At 32.4% G+C, this 23,297-nt stretch overlaps 3 protein-coding genes, 1 long non-coding RNA gene and 2 other non-coding genes across 6 annotated transcripts; 2 read left to right on the top strand and 4 right to left on the bottom strand.

Annotated features, from left to right (window-relative positions):
* Positions 1-3,928: 3,928 nt before the first annotated feature.
* On the bottom strand, positions 3,929-4,019 carry TRNAY-GUA (transfer RNA tyrosine (anticodon GUA)). The gene is given in 2 exon segments: positions 3,929-3,964; positions 3,983-4,019. It is a non-coding gene; the product is annotated as a tRNA-Tyr (tRNA).
* Positions 4,020-4,086: 67 nt separating this feature from the next.
* LOC107631675 (chaperone protein dnaJ A6, chloroplastic) lies at positions 4,087-7,787 on the top strand. Its single transcript, XM_016335195.3, has 8 exons — positions 4,087-4,330; positions 4,771-4,956; positions 5,209-5,350; positions 5,509-5,566; positions 6,146-6,188; positions 6,316-6,364; positions 6,449-6,529; positions 6,612-7,787. The coding sequence occupies exons 2-8, from the start codon at positions 4,844-4,846 to the stop codon at positions 7,449-7,451; spliced, it is 1,326 nt and encodes a 441-aa protein (XP_016190681.1). The 5' UTR covers positions 4,087-4,330; positions 4,771-4,843; the 3' UTR covers positions 7,452-7,787.
* Positions 7,788-8,045: 258 nt separating this feature from the next.
* TRNAM-CAU (transfer RNA methionine (anticodon CAU)) lies at positions 8,046-8,130 on the bottom strand. The gene is given in 2 exon segments: positions 8,046-8,081; positions 8,093-8,130. It is a non-coding gene; the product is annotated as a tRNA-Met (tRNA).
* Positions 8,131-8,365: 235 nt separating this feature from the next.
* Positions 8,366-11,080, bottom strand: LOC107631676 (Haloacid dehalogenase-like hydrolase (HAD) superfamily protein). Its single transcript, XM_016335197.3, has 11 exons — positions 10,578-11,080; positions 10,402-10,495; positions 10,276-10,320; positions 10,136-10,186; positions 9,805-9,879; positions 9,660-9,693; positions 9,365-9,420; positions 9,225-9,284; positions 8,909-8,968; positions 8,749-8,795; positions 8,366-8,657 (listed from the first exon to the last, which is right to left on the bottom strand). The coding sequence occupies exons 1-11, from the start codon at positions 10,958-10,960 to the stop codon at positions 8,609-8,611; spliced, it is 954 nt and encodes a 317-aa protein (XP_016190683.2). The 5' UTR covers positions 10,961-11,080; the 3' UTR covers positions 8,366-8,608.
* A 3,786-nt stretch (positions 11,081-14,866) lies between these two features.
* Positions 14,867-16,595, bottom strand: LOC107631677 (uncharacterized). The gene has a single exon (XM_016335198.3). The coding sequence runs from the start codon at positions 16,065-16,067 to the stop codon at positions 15,039-15,041; it is 1,029 nt and encodes a 342-aa protein (XP_016190684.1). The 5' UTR covers positions 16,068-16,595; the 3' UTR covers positions 14,867-15,038.
* A 105-nt stretch (positions 16,596-16,700) lies between these two features.
* LOC148572658 (uncharacterized) lies at positions 16,701-22,880 on the top strand. The gene is made up of 3 exons (XR_015907164.1): positions 16,701-16,834; positions 16,972-17,067; positions 22,749-22,880. It is a non-coding gene; the product is annotated as an uncharacterized LOC148572658 (long non-coding RNA).
* Positions 22,881-23,297: the final 417 nt, after the last annotated feature.

The raw sequence follows: 23,297 nt of genomic DNA, 5'->3' as shown, positions 1-23,297 counted from the left end.
ATCAAATTGACGAATTGTCCAGTTGTGTGATAAAGCAATGCATATAATAAGTCTCAATTGTTGGTCTAATCACCGGATTAAATACTTGTTCAAAATCAAAGCCTTCAGATTGGTGAAAGCCTTGGGCAACCAATTTGACTTTGTACTTCTAAACAGTACCATCCGGCTGTCTTTTAATAGCAAAATCCACTTACACCCAATGATTTTGGCATAGGGTGATGTTGGAACTAAGGTCCAAGTTTTGGTTCTCATCAAGGCATTAAATTCCTCATTCATAGCATTGTGCCAATGCGAAAATTTTAAAGCAACAACTGCAGATTTTGGGGTTGATCAAAATAGTTATTAGTTAAAATAGTTGCTGCTGTTAAAACTTTTGGTCTTGATAAGTCGATTTTGGACCTTATTAACATAGGATGAGAATTTTGCATATTAGAAGAAGTGATGGAGGTATGAGTATGATTATGTCGAGCAGGGACGGATCCAGAAATGATATTATGGGGGGGTCAATAACACATATAATATTAAAAATTATGTAAAAAAATTATATAATATAAGATGTATTATAAAAATATACGGATAGAGAATATATTTTAAAGTAAAAAAATATGTGTATACTTTTTACTAATGAAGTGGTCGATTCTTCGTATCATAAAATTCACCGATAATAGAATTTGTGTCAAAATTTTCAACAATTTTCTTTTCAATATAATTAAAAGATAATTAGCAAGAAATTCATCTTTTATTTTGTTTCTAAGTTATTTTTCACAATATTCATAGTTGAAAAAGATCTCTTAATTATAGCAGTTGAAACAGAGAGAATTAATACCAAATGAATAAAAAAAAGGCCACAAAAAGAAAAAAATTCACTTTATGAAATTTAAAATTTTTTATTTAATTAAAAAATATTAGTAATAATATATTTTTCAGATTTTTTTAATATTATTACTTATTCTTTAGATATTAAAAATTATTAATATTTAAATTAGACTGAACTTTTATTTATATTAGACTAAATATTAAATATTTTTTTAAAAAAATTAAATTATACATAATAATTTATTACTATTAAAAAAAGTTGGGGGGCCGAGGCCGCCACTTGCCCCCCTTATGTCCGTCCCTGATGTCGAGATTCAGTTTCCAATGATGGAAGCTAATTCTCTATACCTATATTGAGTTTCATTGAAGATAATGGGACAGTAATATAGGCAGGGTCATCAATGATTTCAGGTTGTGTTGGGAATAAATTGAATTCATGTCCATGATGCTGAAGGAGGTGACTTGTTGTAGTAGGAGGTGGTTTCACAATAGTGGCAGTTGATTTATGAAACAAGGCAAGACCTTCACTGTGATCAGTGGCGGAACTTGAAACAAAATTTTTGGAGGGGGGAGGAGATAGAAAATAATTGTCAAAATATTTTTGATATGGACCCCATTTAAGATAAGCTCGTCTAATCTCATCTCTTTACTTTGGGTGATATTGCCAAATTTAAAGCCGTTTCTCAAGATCTCGTTCCAAAAACTTAAGGTTAAAGTTATCAGATGTAACTTTTTAAACTTTTGAAGGTTATATCTCACTTTCTTCGTGATTCATTAAAGTAGAAGAACTATCTACATGTGTTGATATTGTAAAAGTTATATGTTCTCCTTCTTAAATATTAGCCTTCCTCTTAAAAAATGTATCAATTCTTTGATTTTTCATTATTATTTTATATAAAAATTTGAATAGATATCCTATAAAATATGTAAAGAAGTTAGAAGGAAAAATATTAAAATTATAATATTTATTGAATTTTTTTATCAATTTATACAAATACAATAATATTAATACTTATTGAATGTTCTATTATTTTTTATCATATAAAAAATCAAATTAAATAAATAGTAAAATATAAAATAATATTAAATTAAATTAATAAAAAATATCTAATTTTTTATATTTGAACTTAAAGATAGAGAGAGTGTTGTTTATTGAACTTATTAGATACTTTAAGTCATAGTAAAGTATTTAAGTCAATTGGACTATTTTCTATCTTTTGAAAAAGTACTACTAAGTTTTTTATAAAAAATTTGAGGGGGACCATGGCCCCCCTTTGTCTGAACTAAGCTCCACCACTGACTGTGATGATATTGAGCAGAATTAAGAGCTGAACCAGCATTATTAACTAAAAATAATTGTGTATATGAAAATTCATATTCATCAAATATCACATGCCTAGTAATATAAATTTTTCCACTTTATGACAAGTATTTATAGCCTTTGAAGTTAGGTGCATAGCCTAAAAAGATACATTTAAGAGATTTGTGTTCTAATTTATGTTCGTTATAAGGTCGAATGTATAGATAACAACTATCACCAAATATTCTAAAGCAAACCGTATCTTTTTTGTGTTTTATTTATCGTGCATCAACTTCACGCTTCTATCTTTTCATTTTAATCTATTTTACTAAATTTTTTATGTACTAATTGCATGCTAAAAGTTTAGATTATTGATATTATTAATATTTTTTATTATTTTTATTTTTTATTATTACTATTTTTTTTTTAAAATGTATGTATCTCGTTTACAGTGTAAACGAGATATACATGTATCGCATCCACCTGTCTTATCTCGTTTACCGTATAAACGAAACAAGAGAGAGATATTTTTTTCGGTAAATATTTTTTAAATTATTTATTTCGATAATTATTACATTTATTTAATTTATAAAAATAAAAATCTCCAAAAAAGTGTAGGGTGCTACCTAAAATGTAAGTCAACTTAAGTTAATTTTTTTATTTTTAAATTTAAAATTTTAGAAATTAGAATAATAAAAAATTGATTTTTTTATAATAAATCTATTTTTTAATTAATTGACTCTATTTAACAACATTTTTAGTTGATTCTTTAATGAAACACTTCAGTATAATTTTGTTTAGTTATATGCTAAAATCAACCAAAAAAAAAAATATCACCATAAGATATATAAGTTAAAATATAAAATATATATTAAAATAAAATAAAATTATATATATTTAGAAAAACATTAAAAAGTTAGTAAAATTTATTATTTTTGATAATTAATTATTAATACTTAAAAATATAAACTAAAAATATATTGTTAGATTATTAAATTAAAATAAAATTAAACTAATGACTAAAAGTATTAATAAAAAATAATAAATTTTAATTATCTTTAAATTTTTTTATATATTTATATACAAATATATGATAATTAATTATAGTATACACTTAGGATTTTTATTTTTTATAGTTTTATAACTTTTATTTTTTATATCACTTTTAATTTTATAAATAAAAAATACAGAGAAAAAGTCATTATTATAATAAATAATATTTGGTTAAATTACACAGTTGGTTCTTATATTTTCAGTAAAATTACAAATTGGTCTTTATACTTTAAAAATTTATAATCGAGCCCTTAAAGAGAATTAAAATTTGTAATTTAGTTCTTGTCGGTCAAAAAGTGTTGATTTAATAGAATATTCTCAGAATATGCTGAGAATATTCTGTTAAAATCGAAAATATGCTGAAAATATTCTGTTAAATCAAACACTTTTTAAATGACAGAGACTAAATTACAAATTTTAATTATCTTTAAAGACCCAATTATAAATTTTTAAAGTATAGGGACTAATTTGTAATTTCACTGAAAGTGTAAAACTAACGGTGTAATTTAACCATAATATTTTTATATATTCTTCATAATAAATTAAATATGATCATTAATCGGTGAAAAATAACAAATAATAAAGTATTATTATTTATTTCATGTAAAAATTCACCGACACAACCATAGGTTCATAGCTAGTATAACATTTTCTTTTCTTTCTTTTTTTAAATTTCCATATGATAAATATATCTGCTAATGCGAGAGCTTGGGAGCTTTCTTTTTTAAGATTAAAGTATAGAAATTTGAATTAAAAAAATCCGACCTGCCGGATTCGAACCAGCGACCTAAGGATTTCAGCTTGGTAATCCAACTACAGTCCTCCGCTCTACCAACTGAGCTAAGGTCGGTTGTTGGTAAGGCCATCAACTATTAAATTCTTCAATAAAAATATAATTTCATCTTTAGAGAGATAGTAAAGAAATCGACGGCGGGGAAGATGAGACAGAGAATAGGCAATAGGGTGAGAGAAGCAGGGAATGAATACTTGAATTAAAGGGAGAAAAAACTCTCGACCACCAAGTTCTTTTTCATCCAATTTGAGAGAGAATTAGAGAGAGGGGCAACGCGGGTAGTGACACTGTAACCTCATCCTCCCACCGCGCTGGCTCCATCCTCTCTCACCCCTCTCAACCTCACGCTCCTCCTCCAACGCTAACAGGTTTCTCTTCCTATCCCAATCTTTTTTTTTTTTTTTAATTTCTTGTTTTCTACAAGTGAATCTATTCCTTCCTTTGTTGTTTGTCTCACTCTCACCTACTTTTATCTTGCACTTTCCATTTGTTGCCTCCCTGTATTTCCAGTATTCCCATTTTAGTGCCACTTAGTTAGCTCTTTCATTCTGTATACATCTTATTTGTGTTTGGGACCTTTTAAAAACCGGGATTTTATTGTATTCAGAGAAGAAAACTGTATTCAAAATTCAAATATCTAATTTTCCTTTTAATTTGTGTACATTTATTCCGTTACTTCTTATTCTATGTAAAATAGGTATTTTTCTTGAGGGTTTGCTCATTGTGTTCTTAACTCTCCTTTATTTAATTCTGACTTCTGTTTATGTAGTCTCTTACTTTGCTAAGCACATTAAATTTCAATATGCAGTTTTTGCAGCTATCAGAAGTTCATCAACAAAATTCATATTGATTAGCATATTGTATTGCTGAAGATATATAGGATGGCAATGGCAATTACTACTTTTGGTAGTACATCGGCTGCACAATGGGGAATTCGTCCTCAGCTTTTATTAAGATCCAGTATGATAGCTAAGGTTGCATCATCCAGCCACAAGTGAGTTCTATAGTCAATTCTGCAAAATGGAAGTTACATGCAATGGGGAAGGGCAAAATTACTTTCATATTCATACTGTTTTCCCTATTATATCATCAATCACAATATATAACCATAACTTGGGTGTAGTTTATAATTGTTTTTGGGTTTGCTCCTTTATTTTTTGTATGTTCATCACCAGTAGGTGCATACGATTTCGGTATAGACAATTGCGGTGGAGAGTATAATTTCTGTTTGTGATTTTCCTTGCAGTTTTACAAGCAGGGTATGCTTTATGGCTGCCCCTAGTTCAAGCTTTCTTTCTCAGGATTCCTTGCGCATGATATTTAATGTGGGTTCATTTCAGCCTTTACATCACTGTAGGGGATCAAGGTTGATAGTTAGAGCAGAATCGGTAAGTTAGAGTTATTGATGCTCTTTTAAGCAACAATGGTTCCTTTTGATCTTATCTTTTTCTGATATGGTTGTACTTTATGAAAGCATTCCTTGTATTATAGAGCTCCAATAACTATTAAATATAGTAAATGAACATCTGTTATTTGTTATGTGCAGGATTTCTATTCAGTTCTTGGTGTTTCAAAAAATGCCAGTAAATCTGAAATAAAGAGTGGTATTTTCTATTTGTCCCCTTCTTTAAGTGCCTTCATGATTCTATCTCCATTGTGATAAATTTTTGTGTGTGTTTAAATGTTGTATTTTGGTTTGCTAGGTAGTTCTTGGATCATATAATGAACTATATACAAGCGACATTTTGGTATTGCAATGGGTTTTCTACTTCCATTAGGTTTTTGGCTAACTGAATGATTAGCTCTTTCTTAAAAAATTGTCTGCTTCCTTTAATCTTGTGAAGTAAAAAAAGGAAAAAGTTGCAACTAAAATACATGTGGGGCATATAAGAAAAGTTCTACAAAGGATATCAAAAGCATAAACTTATAAACTGGAAGAGAAATCTGCCAATACCTAAAGAAAGGAACTAGAATATTGGTGTCAGTCAAATATATAGATTGATTAGTGAGGTGTTTGTTGCATTGTTGACACCTTTGATTTCTCTTTTAATGGCTTTAGTCTGAAATTGATTAACCAGAATCTGGTTTTGTTAACTTGGTTGTGTATATTCTTTGCTGGTTAGTGGCTTGTTGTCACACTCATATAATTGCAATATTAAATCTCTCTCCTTTTGACATTTCAGCTTATAGGAAGCTCGCCCGGAATTATCACCCAGACGTGAACAAGTGAGTTATTTTTCATTTCATGTTTTTACTTGCCTGCTTTCTAATCTATTCCTTTCCCTTTTTCTTCCTTCTTTTCATGTGTTTTGCAAGTGAATGGGATTGTAATTTTGTTCCTACTGTCCTGCAGAGAACCTGGGGCAGAAGAGAAATTTAAGGAAATTAGCAATGCCTACGAGGTAAAATTATAGATGATTTAACTCATCTGGCTGTCTTCCATGTCCAATCACAACATATCTTCTGTAATTGAAATTCTATTGCAGGTCTTATCTGATGATGAGAAACGATCCATATATGACAGATATGGGGAGGCTGGTCTTAAGGGATCTGGAATGGGAATGGGGGTAAGTTAATTCTGATGCTAATGGGTAATTTTAACTTGTTATCATATTCTTGTTTCTCAAAGAAGGACTATCTTTTTGTCAGGATTTCAGCAATCCCTTTGATTTGTTTGAGTCATTGTTTGAGGGTATGAATCGTGGTGCCGGTTCTAGGGGTTCTTGGAATGGAGCAATAGATGGTGAAGATGAGTATTACAGTCTTGTTCTGAACTTTAAAGAAGCAGTTTTTGGTATAGAAAAAGAGATAGAGATAAGTCGATTAGAAAGCTGTGGAACTTGCAATGGTTCAGGTGCTAAACCAGGGACCACACCAACCAGATGTAGCACTTGTGGAGGTCAAGGCCGGGTTGTCTCATCAACAAGAACTCCATTAGGTATCTTCCAGCAATCTATGACCTGCTCATCTTGCAATGGGACTGGAGAAATTTCAACACCTTGCAATACATGTACTGGGGATGGTCGAGTAAGGAAAACAAAGCGGATAAGTCTGAAGGTCCCAGCAGGCGTGGATTCTGGTAGTCGTTTAAGGGTCCGTAATGAAGGGAATGCTGGAAGGCGAGGGGGTTCTCCCGGTGACCTCTTTGTTGTCATTGAGGTCATCCCAGATCCTGTCCTTAAACGAGACGACACCAACATTTTATACACCTGCAAGGTTTCTTACATTGATGCAATCTTGGGCACTACAACAAAGGTTCCTACTGTGGATGGAATGGTGGACTTGAAAATTCCGGCGGGGACACAACCAAACACAACGCTTGTTATGGCTAAAAAGGGTGTTCCCTATCTGAATAAAAACAATATGAGGGGCGACCAATTGGTTCGCGTGCAAGTCGAAATCCCCAAAAGACTGAGCAGTGATGAGAGGAAACTTATTGAGGAACTTGCTGATTTAAGCAAAGGCAAAACTGCTACTGGTAAGAGATGATAGTTTGCCAGAAGCTTTGCATTTATTTCCCTTTCATATGGATGCATCATTCCTTGATTAATACACTCACTGTGGAGAACTTAAATCGGAGGAGCAAGCATGGTTTATAGACACGGTTGGTTTTTCTGCATAAAGATGCGGAGATGGTGAAGAGCAGAGGAAATTAGAGATCTTTTTTTCTTCATGCTGCTTGTAATTTATTTTTGGGGTTGGGGAATATTGAATTAATTATATACTTTAGGTTTAATGCTGTCTTTTATAAATGTGTTGTTCTTAGACAAAATTGAATCGTTATTATATACATCTTTTTATCCAAAGGAAATATATTTTTTTCCACCCGTATTTTACTATTTTTCATGGTCATTGCGTTTTGCTTATGAACCATCTGCAGATGGCAGTATATTTGACATAACTTAGACTATTGTTTAATCCAATGGAGAATTGTTTCGTTTCTGAGTTGGAAAAAAGAATGTCCTCTTGCACGAAGGAGCATGGTCGTAATTCGTATAGGTAACAATGCATGACATCCCTGCTTCCTAAACCCTACAGCATACAAGGATGGTATAAAGAAATCGAATGACAAAATGTGTTGGTTGGGGTGAGAGAGGCTCGAACTCTCGACCTCAGGATAACTCAGAAGCTATGAGACCTACGCGCTAGCCAACTGCGCCACCACCCCTTTTGATATTTTAAGTCGTCAAATTTTTTATTATAGAAAATAAAGTCTTTTTGTTCGTGTGACCACAATGAGTAAGACCATATAAATTTCTCTTATGCTTAATATGTTTGCATCAAAGTACCAAAGAAAAAAATGGAAAGTCTGCCTCTCTCTTTGATTCTTTAATTGTAGTTAGAAGTATCACAACCTTCAATTATAAATTATTGGGTCAAAGCCAATGGTGAACATGAAGAACTGGCAAAGAAGATTTCTACCTACATTTCCAATTGAATATTACGAACCATACAAATATATAGGCTATGATGTTTTTACCCCATCTTACAATGAATTGCTTTCACAAAACAACATCTCACATGTATACATCTGCTGTCAATGCACAAGACCTTAACGTTGTGGTACATCTAATTTTCAACCCATTTCCTTGGAGAAAAAGGTATCTGAATTAATAGTAACAATTTTCCATATAGAACCATATCTCTTATTTAGCTGCTACCAGATTTTGAAGTAGTAGTTCCAAATCTTTCAATCTGCATCACAATTTCAAACAATTTTAGTGGCCGTGGCTGAACTAAGAAAACCTTACCCTTCGGTTGTCAGCAACGAATCATATATTCATACCTTACATTACTTAAGTCGGGATAGATTGCGATGGCATCACTGAAATCCTGCATTAGATAAAAAATGTAGGCCATGAATAATAATTCAACTCAGATTCAGTATCAAATTGTTAGTGTTCATTTTTTTCCTGCAAAATTAATTTTAAGGGTAACTGCCTCACCTGGCTAGCTGTGGAAGATGTATAGGTAACAATGCATGACATCCCTGCTTGTGTTGCTGCCTGTTGAGGTTAGTTTAGTTCAGTTGAGAATTCCATTAGTTAGTTAATTAACTTGATCTTATGGCATGGTTTGATCAACATTAGTTAGTTAATTATTGTTGTACCTAACATGATTAGATGCAATATGGCAAGTAAGAAACAAAATGAGGATAATTTTATTTTATGATTGTTATGTTTTTTTAAAACCAAGCTTGTGTGAAATGCTATCGGTTAAATAGTAAATACAGAATATTGATAATATGATCAAAATATTTACCTGCAACCCAATAACACTGTCTTCTACCACTAAGCAATCTTTCTCTGATACACCTAGCTTCTGCAAGTCACAACATGTAAAATCATGAAGCAGTCATGCATAAGCTGTCTCGATTCTTTATCTTATTGTCATATTAATACCTTTGAAGCAGTAATGTATATTGATGGATCAGGCTTCTTTTCCTTCACATCATCGCCTAAAAGTTCAAATAAAGTAAATACATAAATTTAAACTCGAAAAATTAGTGGCAGAAGGGGGGAAACAAAAAACATTTAGATATGAAACTCCATGCCAGGAAAATATGGCATGACAGAGTAAGTTATCTGATTTTATTATGCATGACCATATCATTTATCTTGGACCACAAATACTTGTCAATGTTGTATGAGCAATAATAGTAAGCTATAAGAAAGCGGCATGAAGCTGTGAATATACCAGCAAGGAAACAATCAAGACCTTGAAAGCGCTCCTACAACAGAGAACATAAGCTGGTTGAATGCAATTTATAGTTTTTGAAAAAAATAAACAGTTTTCTACTTCAGAGTTTAGATTGTGAAAATATATAAGAAACTTGGCTTACAATTCCTATAAGGCTTTCCAGACACATAATCACTGAACTTTTAGTAGCTGCAGAGCAAACAGCTAGCTTTATACCCTGAAACACCAAGAGGAGAAAGAATGACAAACTCATAAGAAGATATCCAGAATCAATAACGTGACTGGCCACAAAATATTCAAACAATGCGAGTATTTATACACAAATACATGGTGGCTGATTTTTAGTGCGCATATAACAGTTTTTATTTGATATTCAAAAGAGCAGAAATTGAATTCATCACAATCACAAAAAACATTATCCAGATGACCAGATCATAAAATCGAAACAAGACATTGATTGAACAACAACTTACAGCTTCTTTGACCTCATCCATCAATCTCAACACTCCAGGTCTGGGTTTTACCTGTGCCAAAACATACATACATGTATGTAACAGAAACTTACGAATAAGATATTTTAAGCATAAGGCATATAGCACAGAAGTATGCATACAGTTCCAGACTTGATTATCTCTTTGTATCTCTCAGTCTTCCAATCCTACATGAGAACCATAAGGAATCTAATGAGAACCACACAATTTGAATTTGCATAGTTGGCAAAGAAAGACAAGTGAAAAACCTGAAGAGTGTCAATGAGGTTGGCTCGATCATCATCATCGGTTGGAGGAGTCTCAAACAAGGTGGATGATGGCCAACCATGCTCCTTAAAGTACCTTAAAATCTCCAAAATAGGGAATCAAGCCAAGAACAGAGGAAACAATATTGCAAGTTGGAAGGGGAAAAAAGAACACGCACCATCGCATTTTGGGTTTGCCACCGCCAATTTGGTTCTGAAGTTCATCGTAGAAGTGAACGTCCCAATTGAGGGGCTGATCGGAAGAAGAAGAAGAAGAAGAAGAAGAAGAAGGGCAGCGAACGTTGAAGTGAGTGAAGGCATCGTTGTATGCCTGGCGGTGCAAGTGCTCAGATTCGAGTATGACGCCATCGCAGTCAAATATGAGAGCCTTGAGAGGAGAAGAGGAAGCAGAAGCTGAGACGGAGAAGACGCAGTGGTGTTTGGAAGGGAACAACTTGATTCTTTGAAACCCAAAGCCATGTTTGGTGTGTAGAGTAGTGGCGGTGAAGAGAGTGAGAGAAGCCATGTATGGTTCAGTCTTCACCCAGTCAAACAACACCATTCAAATTCAATCATCACTTCTGTATTTTATCACTCTCTCTCTCTCTTTTGTGTGGCGGTTATGAGCGTTAATACAAATTTTGTTAGTAACTTAACTCCAAGAGTCCATACTATGTCTACAAGAAAAATAATCTTTAACTTAATTTTTTTTATAAAATATATATTAAAATATAAATACATATTAAAATACATGTCAGATAATATCCGTATATATAAATAAATGAATCATGTACAGTAAAATTATCTGCTAATATAAAATATAAAATATATATATTTATAATATAAATTTAATTTTAAAAGTAGTTTTATATATACATTTAATTACATAATGTCATATCAGTAAAAATAACTACTTTTCATATTGATCGTATCAATAATTATCTAAAAAAATTGATATGATTACACAACAATGTAAAATATTTTACACTATCAATATATCAAAATTAAACTCTTATAATATATAATAAATTATTTTTATGATTAATTTTAATATACGAATAATATTTTTGTAAATAAATACATAATAATCGATTTTTAAAATACAAATAGCAATTTTTTTGCCAATAAGTAAATAATTTTCAGAATGCGAAACTATAAAGAATTTTTTTAATAAATAAAAATATTTTATTTACTAAAATATATAATTTGTAGCATTTTTACAAAAATTTATTCTATCTCTTATCTCGTTTACTGTGTAAACAAGATATAGTAATATGTGGGAGACGTGTATATTTCGCTTATAGTGTAAACGAAATATGTGCAATCTTATTTTGTGTACACTGTAAAAACAAGATAAGAGATAAGTTATGACGTTTATACCGTAAACAAGATACGTTACGATAAATTTTCAATAGTTATAAAAGGATGTGCAACCCTTTGTATTCTCCACAAACTTTTCACTTGTTCTCTTCCGTTTTTCTTCCCAAAAAAAAAGTCAAAATGTCTAATAGTAGTGGATATGTGGTTGTAAGTGTGTACCCAAATTATCATATGAGAAACAGTGATACTGAGATGATATTTGAGTGTGATAATCCCATTCTATTGAACACTAAACGAGTAAGTTTTTTGTCCGGGTTGAAGAGTATGATATTGAGCAGCGTTGGTAGTAGCGAGAGAAAAGAGATCAGAAGGGTGAGGTATAGGTTGCTAGCACCGATGGAAAATGGAGTTTTTCGGTTTTATCTGTTTTGACTCCATGGCGACGAGCATGTGTGTCTCATGTTTGACATCCATTGGAGAATTATGGCGGAACAAGTGATGGAGCTTTCTACGGAAGCCGATGATATTGGGGGTGGTGGATCTGGCCACTCGAATTTTGTGTAGAACGACCGACCTTTCACACTACCACTGCTACACATTGCTAGTCTAATAGAAGACATGGACATGGATGGTGAGAACTTCAACGAGGAGTATGTTGCAGATAGTAACGAAAGTGGTTCTTCTAAAGATGATGATGAGGAGGAGTTTGTACTAGAGACACCGGTCGAGGCATCAGTTCGGTATCTCTGCTTGTCCCGCACCAAATTCTGGCCTTATCAGATATACCTAGTGACTATCATACATTGGATTTGAACGCGATGCACAAAAAAACTTCATTTTCTAACTCGGGTGAAGACGATTACAACTTAGACAGTAGTATGGAGTTTTGAATTGGTCACAAGTTCAAGAGCAGAGATGCAATAATACAAGGTGTGAAGAATTACAGCATTCGCATAAGTGCTGAGTACCGAGTTGTGGAGTTGGACCGATTAAAGTACCATATCCATTTCCGGCAATATGCAGTAGGATGCCCTTAGAGTCTCCATGTTTCCCTCCGACAGAATCTCAGATATTGGTGAGGTCAAGTTTAAATGTGGTATATTTTCTCATTTATCATTGTTATATTTGATATAAATGCCAACTATATATGTGTTATTTCATTAGAGAGGTGTGTAGGGTTAGAAGAGCGCACACGTGTTTAGCACCCACCATGTCTCAAGACTATCGACAGTCAAACAATAGCCTCATCTGCAGTGTCATTCTGCCATTAATACAGTCCATTCCATCCGTTAGTATCTCTGTTCTACAAGGTGTAGTTAGACAAATCTATCACTTCAAACCCTCGTACAGAAAGGTCTGGATGGTGAAACAAAAGACAATTCCGCAGATATACGGTGATTGGAAAGAGTCATACAATAAGGTGTCGAGGTTGCTACAAACACTGTAGAGTTATTGTCCCGGAACAATATGTCATTTCGCGTTCAGTCGGTTGATGTCCGCATCATGTGCACCTGCGCGCGTAATAATTTTCGAGTAATTCGATAATATGATTAGAAAAGGGTAGAAGTTGGAGAAAAGTTGAAGAAATTGATGAAATATTTATCCAAAGGACACTATAAACGAATTCTATATATAGGCTGCTTTCTCTCTTTTCTCGTTTACAGAAGGCCGTTACACACTACGTGTCCAAATGTGATACGACCACTTCGTTTTGTGTCTTATCTTGTTTACAGTATAAACAAAATACGTGCAATTTTATTTTGGTAAAAATGCTACAAATTGTATATTTTGGTAAATAAAATATTTTTTATTTATTTAAAAAAACAACTATAAGGGCCACCAATTTTTATTATTTTTGCTACTATTTGACCAGTACAAATATTAAATTATCTTTAAGAAATAAATTTTACTAATTTATGTGTGCAAAATTTGAAAAATATAGGTGCAAATTATATTGATTCATTTGTGCAAAATCTAGTAAATATAAGTACAAATTATATGTTTCTTGTATGCAAAATCATATAAATATGAGTGCAAATTGTAGCCGGTCAAGTGCTGGCTAAAAATGATAGATAATATTTTCTAGTTATGTAGTATTGCTCATTCAAAAATACTAGGCATACAAGTCTTTTTTTTAACTAAGTCCACCAAGTCAAATTTACTTAAGTTTTTTTTCTCTCGAGGTTCTTCTTCCTCTTATTTCTTCTCCTTTTCCTTCATTGTCGTCATCATCATGATTATGATCATCATTATCACCTCCTATTCTTCCACCTTTATTATCATCATTACCATCATCATCTTCTTCTACTATCATCATCATGGTGATCATCATTATTATCACCTCCTCTTCCTCTTTCGTTATCATCATCATCACCATCATCATTATTCTTCTTCTTCTTTCGCACAATTCTTTTTCATTGTCATTGTCGTCTTCTTCTTTTTTCAAAAAAAAAAAAACCCGCAGTATTCTGTTTTATGTGTCATGTTTAAGAAATTTCAATGTCAAAATTAAAAAACTCTTATGTCATAATTAAGAAATTTTGATACTATTTTTCTGTTTTATATTTTTCTCAAATAACTCTTCCTCTTCTTTTTTCTTGTTTTCATAGTTTTTTTTTTTCAAACTCATATAATTTTTATTATTTTATCCTCTAAGAGGAATAAAAATAAAAAAAAAAGATCAAAAAAATAAAAAAAGAATTATATAATTTTTTATTTTATTCTTTTTTATAATAAACACAAAATAATTTTTAAAAAAATATGTAACTTTATGAATAAAAATACAGAAATTTTGTAAAAAAAAAACAAATAATAGAAAAAAAGAAAAATAGCAACTGTAGGCTGCAACATCAAGTCTAGAACTTTACAAATTTCTATGTTAAAATTAAAAAAATATATTTTATTAAAAAATTTTTGTGTTACGATTAAAAGTTTTCGGTGATATTTTTCATGTAAAGAAAAAAAAAATGTGATTTTACTCGTATATTTATAAGTAATCTTTGTTAAATTTAAACCAATTTAATCAAACTTAATTAATAAAAATACTTAAATGTATAACAAAGATTCTATAATTTTAGGGGACTTAATAACTTAAAGTAACTCCAATAGTTTTGCTATAAAGTTAGTACATGCTTTACTCATTGGTCACAAATTGGAACAAAATTGAAAATATCATTATTCATAAAACATAATCCTTTATTCTCTCTGGTACATGGAAGATTGGAAGTATGAAGATGACATGTATTGTACATGATCTCAATTCTTTACACATTAAAAGTTAAAAAATCAAAACATTTGTGTACCACTATTAATTCCATTCTTTATGAGCCACTTTGAAGATCTTTACCCACTTCTACATCATCAATCTTCTTCTCTAACTTCCTCTCCTTGCAATCAGAGAAGTAAATCATACAAGACACCCATTTGAGAGTATTTACCAAAAAGAACAACCCAACTTGCACAAATATCCCACTCCCTCCTTTATAGCAACCAAGGAAAATACATGGCAACCTAAAACAAACCCCTAAAGCAAAGAAAACAAGCATCAAATAGAGTCCTCTCTTTTGATTACCACTGCTTAGGAAGAACGAAACGCGTAACGCCCCGGCTCCATGGATACCATCCATTACCGATATCACAATACTCATATTCCAAATAGCACTCCATTCCAGATACACCATCAAAAGCTTTGTAAGTGCTGCAAAGCAAATCAATGCAAAAACAATGTAGCACCCAAAAGTCATGTAGAGAATATAAGAGTTACTCACTGTCCATGCCGCTGCAAGAAGAATTCCACTGGACATGGAAAGCAAATACAAAGAAGTTATAAATGTGCCTTTCATTGTTGATGCATCAAAGGATTCCAGAAACATTTGCTTGAGACTCGGTCTCTCGTCTTCTGATTTCAGCTTTGATGACACGTACACAGTTAGAGCAGCAGAACCAAGTTCAAGAACATGTAGAGGCACCAAATACATGAATACAAGTTGAATCAAGTTAGGCAAATAATCTTTACTACTGAAATTTGTAACCGTGTAATCTTGGTCTAAATGTATTGTTCCATCGTCGTCTGTTAATATTATTACATGCCCATAATTAAAACCGCCGTATAATCTATTGTTGAATTGTAGAAGTATATGCTTAACGATTCGTGGGGTGTCAACTAGAGTTTGCTGGAACAAAGTTTCAAAGTGAAGCATGAGAAAGAGTAAAGGGAGAGAAGTAAGAAAGGCAAAGATAATGAAATTGGTGTTCTTGACATGGATAGTTAGTGCTTCCTTTAGGATATCCAAGACCTCAAGCTGCTTCTTCCTCTGCTTCTTCATCACTTGCTTGCTTTCACTCTCCATTTCTTCTTTTCTGAGTTTCAAACACTAACAAGAAGTAATTACAAGAAGGTTCCTATGAATGACTGGATGGTGATAATGATGAATGTAACGCAGATCCGATCACAGTTACAAATACTTGTGTTGAATGTTTCCCCTTCCAATAAATAATATTTAACACGGTTTGTGGAAGACTTTGACTTAAGCCTTCTTCTATTTTGTTGACTTTTATGCCATGGAATTATATTTTCCATATCCATAATGATTGAGTGGTTCTCTTTTCAACATCATTGTCGGTCACAAACTCACAATCAGTCATCCACCTTATATGACCAAGTTGGTCTTTTTTTTTTTTTTTTCATCAAAGGTAATGTCATTTTATTTCTCTAAAAATAAATTTATCATGTATATTTGGATACCAAATAAAGAATAGTATTAAAAACGTTCCATCAAAAAACAAAACAGCTTACAAGAAGAAGAGTAAAAGTCTTGAGGTTCAAGAAATACCCCCTGAGCTTCTTTTGCAATTAGGAGGGGACTTCCGTTTCCCTTCAAAAACAAATGCATTCCTAACTTTTCAATTCAACTAAGTTATAATAGCTGCTGAGTTCCTTTTCTTCTTCTTGTTAGCATCACTGAACCATTCAAGTAATTTCAGTCACCACTACCATGAAAGATCCGTGTGAGATGGAAAAGGAAGGTTGCATACATGCCAAGTTTCAACTGCGTCGGGACAAGCCCAAAAACAATGGAAGATTGATTTTTTTCGTTGTGGCATCTTGGATAAATCGGTACCATTATTTAAATTCTTTGTCCCAATTTTTGTTTCACAGATAAACCCTCATGCATCACCTTTCACATAAAGTTTTTAATCTTCGGTTGACATCTGAGATTCTAAATGACTGTCGATAATTCTTTTTTTCTGCAGTGTTCTGGAAGAAAATATGTTGGAGGGTGAAAAAATTGAAAGACCACACCATAACCAGAAGTTACTATATATGTCCCAAATTTTTTCTTTATCCAGGTAATTCTATCCTCCTCCTGGTGAATTGTTGAATTTAGAATAGCATTTGCAATTGTTGGACTGAATGCCTCACGAATTAGTGTCTGGCTCCATGTTCTGTCTGGTAGTGCATCCTTGAGATTTAGGTCTATAAGAAATTTTCCATCCTATCCAGTGCATCCTTCTTTCCGAGTCTCGCTGTCCCCACCAAAATTGGAGCATGAGCTTTTGAATTTTATCAACCAGCGTCTTTGGTAGTTTAAAACAACTCAGAGTATAGATTGGAACTGCCATTGCAACCATCTTTATTAGTACTTCTCAGCTGCTTGAGGATAACAAAGCCCTCTTCCAGTGCTGCAGTTTATGTGTCACTTTATCTTTGATATACAAAAATGTAGTTCTCTTAGATCTCTGAATAACCGCTAGTAGCCCAATATACTTGTTCTGGTTTTCTATGTGAGAGACATGTAAGATGTGAGATAGATAATCACGAATACCCACAAGGATATTTCTGCTGAAAAACACTGAAGATTTATCCAAATTCATTGCTTGATCGCTAATATCTTCATAAACATGTAGGATCCGAAGCAGATTTTGACACTCGTCCTCTGTAGCTTTGCTAAAATTGAGTCATATGCGAAAAATGTATGGCTGACTTTAAGACACCTTTGATTAAGTCTCAATCCTGTAATCTCCAGTCTCTATTCTCCTTTATGGAGCAGATGGGATAATTCCTCTGCGCAAAATAAAAATAGATAGGGAAAAGAGGGTCGCCTTGACGCAACCCTCTACATGGCTTAAAAAAAACCATGAGGCTGACTATCCACAGTAACAGAGTATGAAACCGTCATCACCAGTTCCTGAATCTATTCCATCCATCTCCTGTAAAAACCCAACTTCCTCATAACCTCCTAAACGAAACTCCACACCACCCTGTCATATGCCTTACTCATGTTTAGTTTTAGAGCTAATTCATAATCATTGTATCTCTTATTTTTTAAAAATGCATAAATTCATAAGCAATTAACACGTTATCACTAATCAACCGCCCCTTAATAAAAGCACTCTGTATGTCATTTATGAGTCTATTCATCACAAATTGAAGCCTGTGCACTACAATCTTTGATAAGACTTTATAAAAAACACTACTCAAGCATATAGGTCTGATCTGTTTCATGGATTTTGCATTCGGATCCTTCGGAATAAGGAAAATATGAGTGTGATTAAAAGATTTTAGGATTTTACCTCCCGAGAAAAAACTTCTAGCCGCCTGAAAAATATCTCCTTTAATCGTTTTTCAGAAAAATTGAAAGAATTTAACAGTGAGTCCATCTTCTCCCGAGGCCGAAAAAGCATTTATAGAAAAAATAGCAGCTTTCACTTTTTTTCTATGATCAGTCTAATTAGTGCACGGTTGGTGGCAACATTGATTTTTGTTGGGATACCCTCAATTTCAGTTGATGGGTCTCTTGGATTACTTGATGTAAAGAACTCTTCAAAGTATCGTTGGGCTGTTGATGCAATGCCTTCAGCGTTGGTGGCTACATTCTCTTATGCATCTTCTAACTCTTGCACCTTATTTCTTCTACTCCTAATGTAAAATTTGGATAGAAAAAATTTTGTATTGCGATCTCCCCATTTCAGCCACTGGACTCGAGATTTTTCCTTCCAATATCGTTCTTCTAACTCAAGTGAATCTTTTAATTCAGTCTCCCATACCTTGATAGCTGCTCCATTAGCTGGATTGTCCTTAACTGCCTCCCCTATTATTTTTTTCTTAATTTCCTGAATTTTCTTTTTGGAGTTAGAAGAAGAATTTTGCTATCACTCCACTATGCAATGTCTAGTTGCCTTGAGCTTCCCAGCCAGTCTAAACATAGGTGAACCTCTCATGTCTAGCGCCCAAGTATGCTTAATTAATTCCACCACCTCTTTATTCTCACACCATCTCTCTTGAAATCGGAATCTCCTCTTCGTTCTCCTCACCTCCCTATCGGAATCAATAAGGAGTGGCTTGTGATCCGAACCCATGTCATCTAGGTGCTTAACATAGCCATTTGAAAATTCTGCCCTCCATCGCATTGACACCAGCACTCTATCCAACCTTTTTTTGATAAAATTGCCACCAAATTACCTATTTGACCATGTGAACTTATCACCTTCGTAACCCAAATCCACCAACCCTCTCGCATTAATAAAGTCACTAAAATTTCTTATAGATGATGCCAATTTAGGTCTGTCCAATTCCTTCTCATGATGAGCTTTAATAGCGTTAAAGTCTCCCATAAGTATAATCTGGTTTCCACCATTCTCAATCAATTGTAATAACTTTGAGTATTGTTCCTCCCTAATAGTTTTATCCGTGTGCAAATAGACTGCCAAAACCTCCCACCTCAAGTTACTTCGCTGAATCTCTAGTTCAAAGTGAATCAAAAAATTCTCCCGGTTTAAGACCTGAATACTTACTCCCTCCTTCCATGCTAATGCTAAACCTCCAAACTGAATTAAATCTGACTCTCTTTAGAACTCTCTCCACATTCAAGGTACTGTTTTTACTTTCGCACAAGAACAACACCTCGGGAGAATGAGATTTATTAATCCCTTGTATGTTGTGAACCGTCAGGAATTTTTCTAAACTCTGACAGTTCCACAACAACATCTTCATACCTCCTTGGATGTCCAATTTTAGGTGGCACCCTCTCCCATTGTAACTGTCTCACCGTCCTTCAAATACCACTTTTTGGTTGCTGAATTTTCTTTCACCTCTGTTATAATTCTTTTAGCACCCGTCACAGATTTGTGGTTCTGCTCTCTTCTAGCCAATTTCTTTAAATTCAGCTTCTTCCTCTCCAAAACTCTCTTTGTCCCCTCACACACCCCAATTAAAAAGGTGTCAACTAATTTATTATGATAGGATTGATTTGTTCCTTCCTTTTTTCCCTTTCATATTTTTTCCAAAACTCCTCTAGCTTTAGATTTTGTTTTTCCGAAGTCACTTAGTGCCTTATTAATACTTTGAACTTCTTTTTCTTCTGGCCTAGCTTGCGAGCTCCTATTATTTACTGAGAGATTGGAAAAACCTCGAATGAGGCATACCAGAGTTAGTTTTTTGTATCTAGGATCTTGTGTGTCGGTGCTGAAATTATGATTTGTGTTGTTATTCTCCTTGTCCTCTTCAACACTTCGACCAAATTGATTCGTTCTGATCCACATCCCCCATCATTCCTCTTTTAGTTTTTCTTCCACGGAATCTTATAAATAACCATTGCAAGCTCTAATTTCTCTATAATAGTGACAAAAATTGTCAATTTTTTCGTATTTGAGTTGCACTTCCAGAATCTGGTTATTATTGCCTGAAATCTTCATAATTCTACGCAAAAGTTTGGTAACATCAAGCTACACTAGAACCTTAATTATACGATCTTCCTTTCCCCTCATCACAAACAGATCCGCATCCAAAACTCGCCCTAGCGATCTTTCAATCCTCCGGCCGAGTTCTTTACTTTTATATTTTTTCGGTAAACCCCATAGTTGGATCCATATTGGAACGCAAGAAAATTCTTTCTCATCAATCGGATTATCTTCTCTCCAACATTTGAGATGCAAAATATAGTTCTTAAACAACCACGGTCCTCTTTTTTTCATCCAAAACATATCCACTTCGCTGCTAAAAAAGAATTGGAATAAATTTACCCCATGGTCCATCACCTGAAAGCCCTCTGATTGCCTCCATATTGCATATAGTGCTGCTTCCAACGTTTCAGAACTAAATTTTTGGTCCGCCAATGACCTTCCAATCAAACTCCTATTACACTTCTCAATACTCTCCTGAATATCCTCATCCTCAAATTTCAATACCTCATTCTCTTCTTCTTCAATTGTACGCGTATCGCGCCTCTGAAAGATAGTAGATACTGTCATTGTTCAACCAAAGACATTCACAAAAATAAAGAAAATTTATAATTAAAATTTTTCCTAATTCTAACATAGCAGAGCAGACGACAACTCTAATAACAAAACATTTTTAGGCATGTATTTTGTTTTTGATTTTTATTTGATGACCAAGTTAATTAAATAAATGTTAATTGAAAAAAATATTATTTTTATATTAAAATTAATAATTAAAATTAGTATTTATATATATATTAATTTATTTTTAATATATATTTTATAATTTTAATGATTAATTTTAATATACTCTTAAAATAATTTGTCGAATTAATATACATGTCCGAGAGTAAGAATCTTCGGACTTAATATTGAAATAAATAATGAAAAGTTTGTTAGCTACCATATATGGAAAAATAAAAGCTTTATCACAAAGTGTACTTTGTGAATCCTCTTATTATTTTTAATATTGTCTAGGTGTATGTGTATGACAAGATGATGATGCACTTGACATTGTACCCCCCAAATTATATTGATTAATTAAAAAAAAATCGAATCTACTAATTTAGGTGGTGTTCCAAAAAAACTTAACTAATAAAATTGGATTTTCTGATTTTATATTTATCTTCTCTCTGATCGTTTGATTTACTTAATAATAATTAAAAAAATTTCATATTAAAAAAATACTAATTATTTTAATAAAGATTATTTATTTTATTAATTTTTATAATTTTACTAAATTTACAATTAAATCTCTATTTTTTTAATTAAATTCTTATATTATTTTTAATTTTATAATTAAATTTTTTTGATATAAAAAATTAAAATTAAATAAATATTTTTTATAAATTAAAAATATTTATAATTAAAAATTTAATTAAATTTTAAAAATAATTTAATTATAAAATTAAAAATAATATAAAAATTTTATTAAAAAAATATAAGAGTCAACCGAATAATTAAACCTTTTAATAACAATGCATAATACATTATTTTCATCCATATAAAAGAAATTAGCGAATCCTCCCTTTTACAAATTAATTTAATTTAGGGTAAAGTATATTTTTTGTCCCTGAAGTTTGATAAAAGTTTTAAAAATACCCCTAAGTTTTATTTTGTTTCAATTTTGTCCTAAAAATTTTCGATTTGCATCAAATATACCTTCGATGGCTAAATTTTCAAAAAATTTAAGACCAATCTAACAATAATACATAAAGTTTATGCTTAATTTGCTTGTGTTGAGGGTTATTCTTATGAAATTGTTGTTGAATTGATCTTAATTTTTTTGAAAAATTAGCCGTCAGGGGTATATTTGATGCAAATCGAAAACTTTTGAGACAAAATTGAAACAAAATAAAACTTAGAAGTATTTTTGAAATTTTTGTCAAACTTCAGGGACAAAAAATATACTTTACCCTTTAATTTAATTAGCTAAATCGCATAAGAATGACGATTTTATAATGTGACGGGTGCCAGATAGCCTTTCTATTTTTATAAACAAATTTACAAAAGCTTCGACCATCCAATTCATTTTCTATCAGCACCATAATAATAGCTGTAATTAAACGAATGCTATTGTTGCCGACAGAAGAGAAGAAAGAATTCCATTTCTCCCAAGACTATAAACTTTTCTGCTACTCATCATAGTGCTTCTAGATATTACCATACTCATACTTACAAAGATGGGGCCAATGTTTTCAATTCATCCTCCATGCCTAATTTGTAGAGTAGGTGTAAACTATAAATTAAATTACTCCTTTCATTCTATATTTCTATCATATTTTTTATTTTAATTTTTTAATATTTCATTTCAGTTCATGTGAGGTGATTGAGTGTGTTGGTGGTGTTAAATGAGCCACTGAAGTTTAGCCCAGCTCATCGGTACATGCTAGAGTTAGCCTATGGGCCAGTCTACCAAACAAAATGTTGACCATCAACAAAATACTGAAAACTTTCAACTGATGGAAAATTTTAATTTAAATATACGATTTTCTGTAGTGAAGAAAGTATATAGATTTGGTGGAATATTTTGATTCTTTTTTCTTTTTTCTCCTGCCAATGGATTTTTTCATTGAAATGCATAAGCGTATCACATGCGATTATGCGATTGCTCGGTAGATTGGAGAATACAAACACTGGGTTTCAAGAGAGCAATAAAAAGTAGACCAAAATAAGTAAAGAGCAATAAAAGGATGTAAACACCGTACCCCCATTTCAAGGGCTAATGGGTTGGGCCATGTTTAGAACCCCCTATTTTGACGTCTTTAATAGAGGGAAGTTGGTGGCGAAAGGATTAAGTTCTGATGTAATTTCCACATTAATTATGTATTTGGCCTATTATCTCATTATTATAATGGGTTATT

Source organism: Arachis ipaensis, chromosome B3, assembly GCF_059453495.1.
Source record: "Arachis ipaensis isolate K30076 ecotype BB chromosome B3, ASM5945349v1, whole genome shotgun sequence".
NCBI classification, from domain to species: domain Eukaryota; kingdom Viridiplantae; phylum Streptophyta; class Magnoliopsida; order Fabales; family Fabaceae; genus Arachis; species Arachis ipaensis.
The sequence above is the reverse complement of the archived record's forward strand: the minus strand, read 5'-3'. Positions and strand labels throughout refer to the sequence as shown.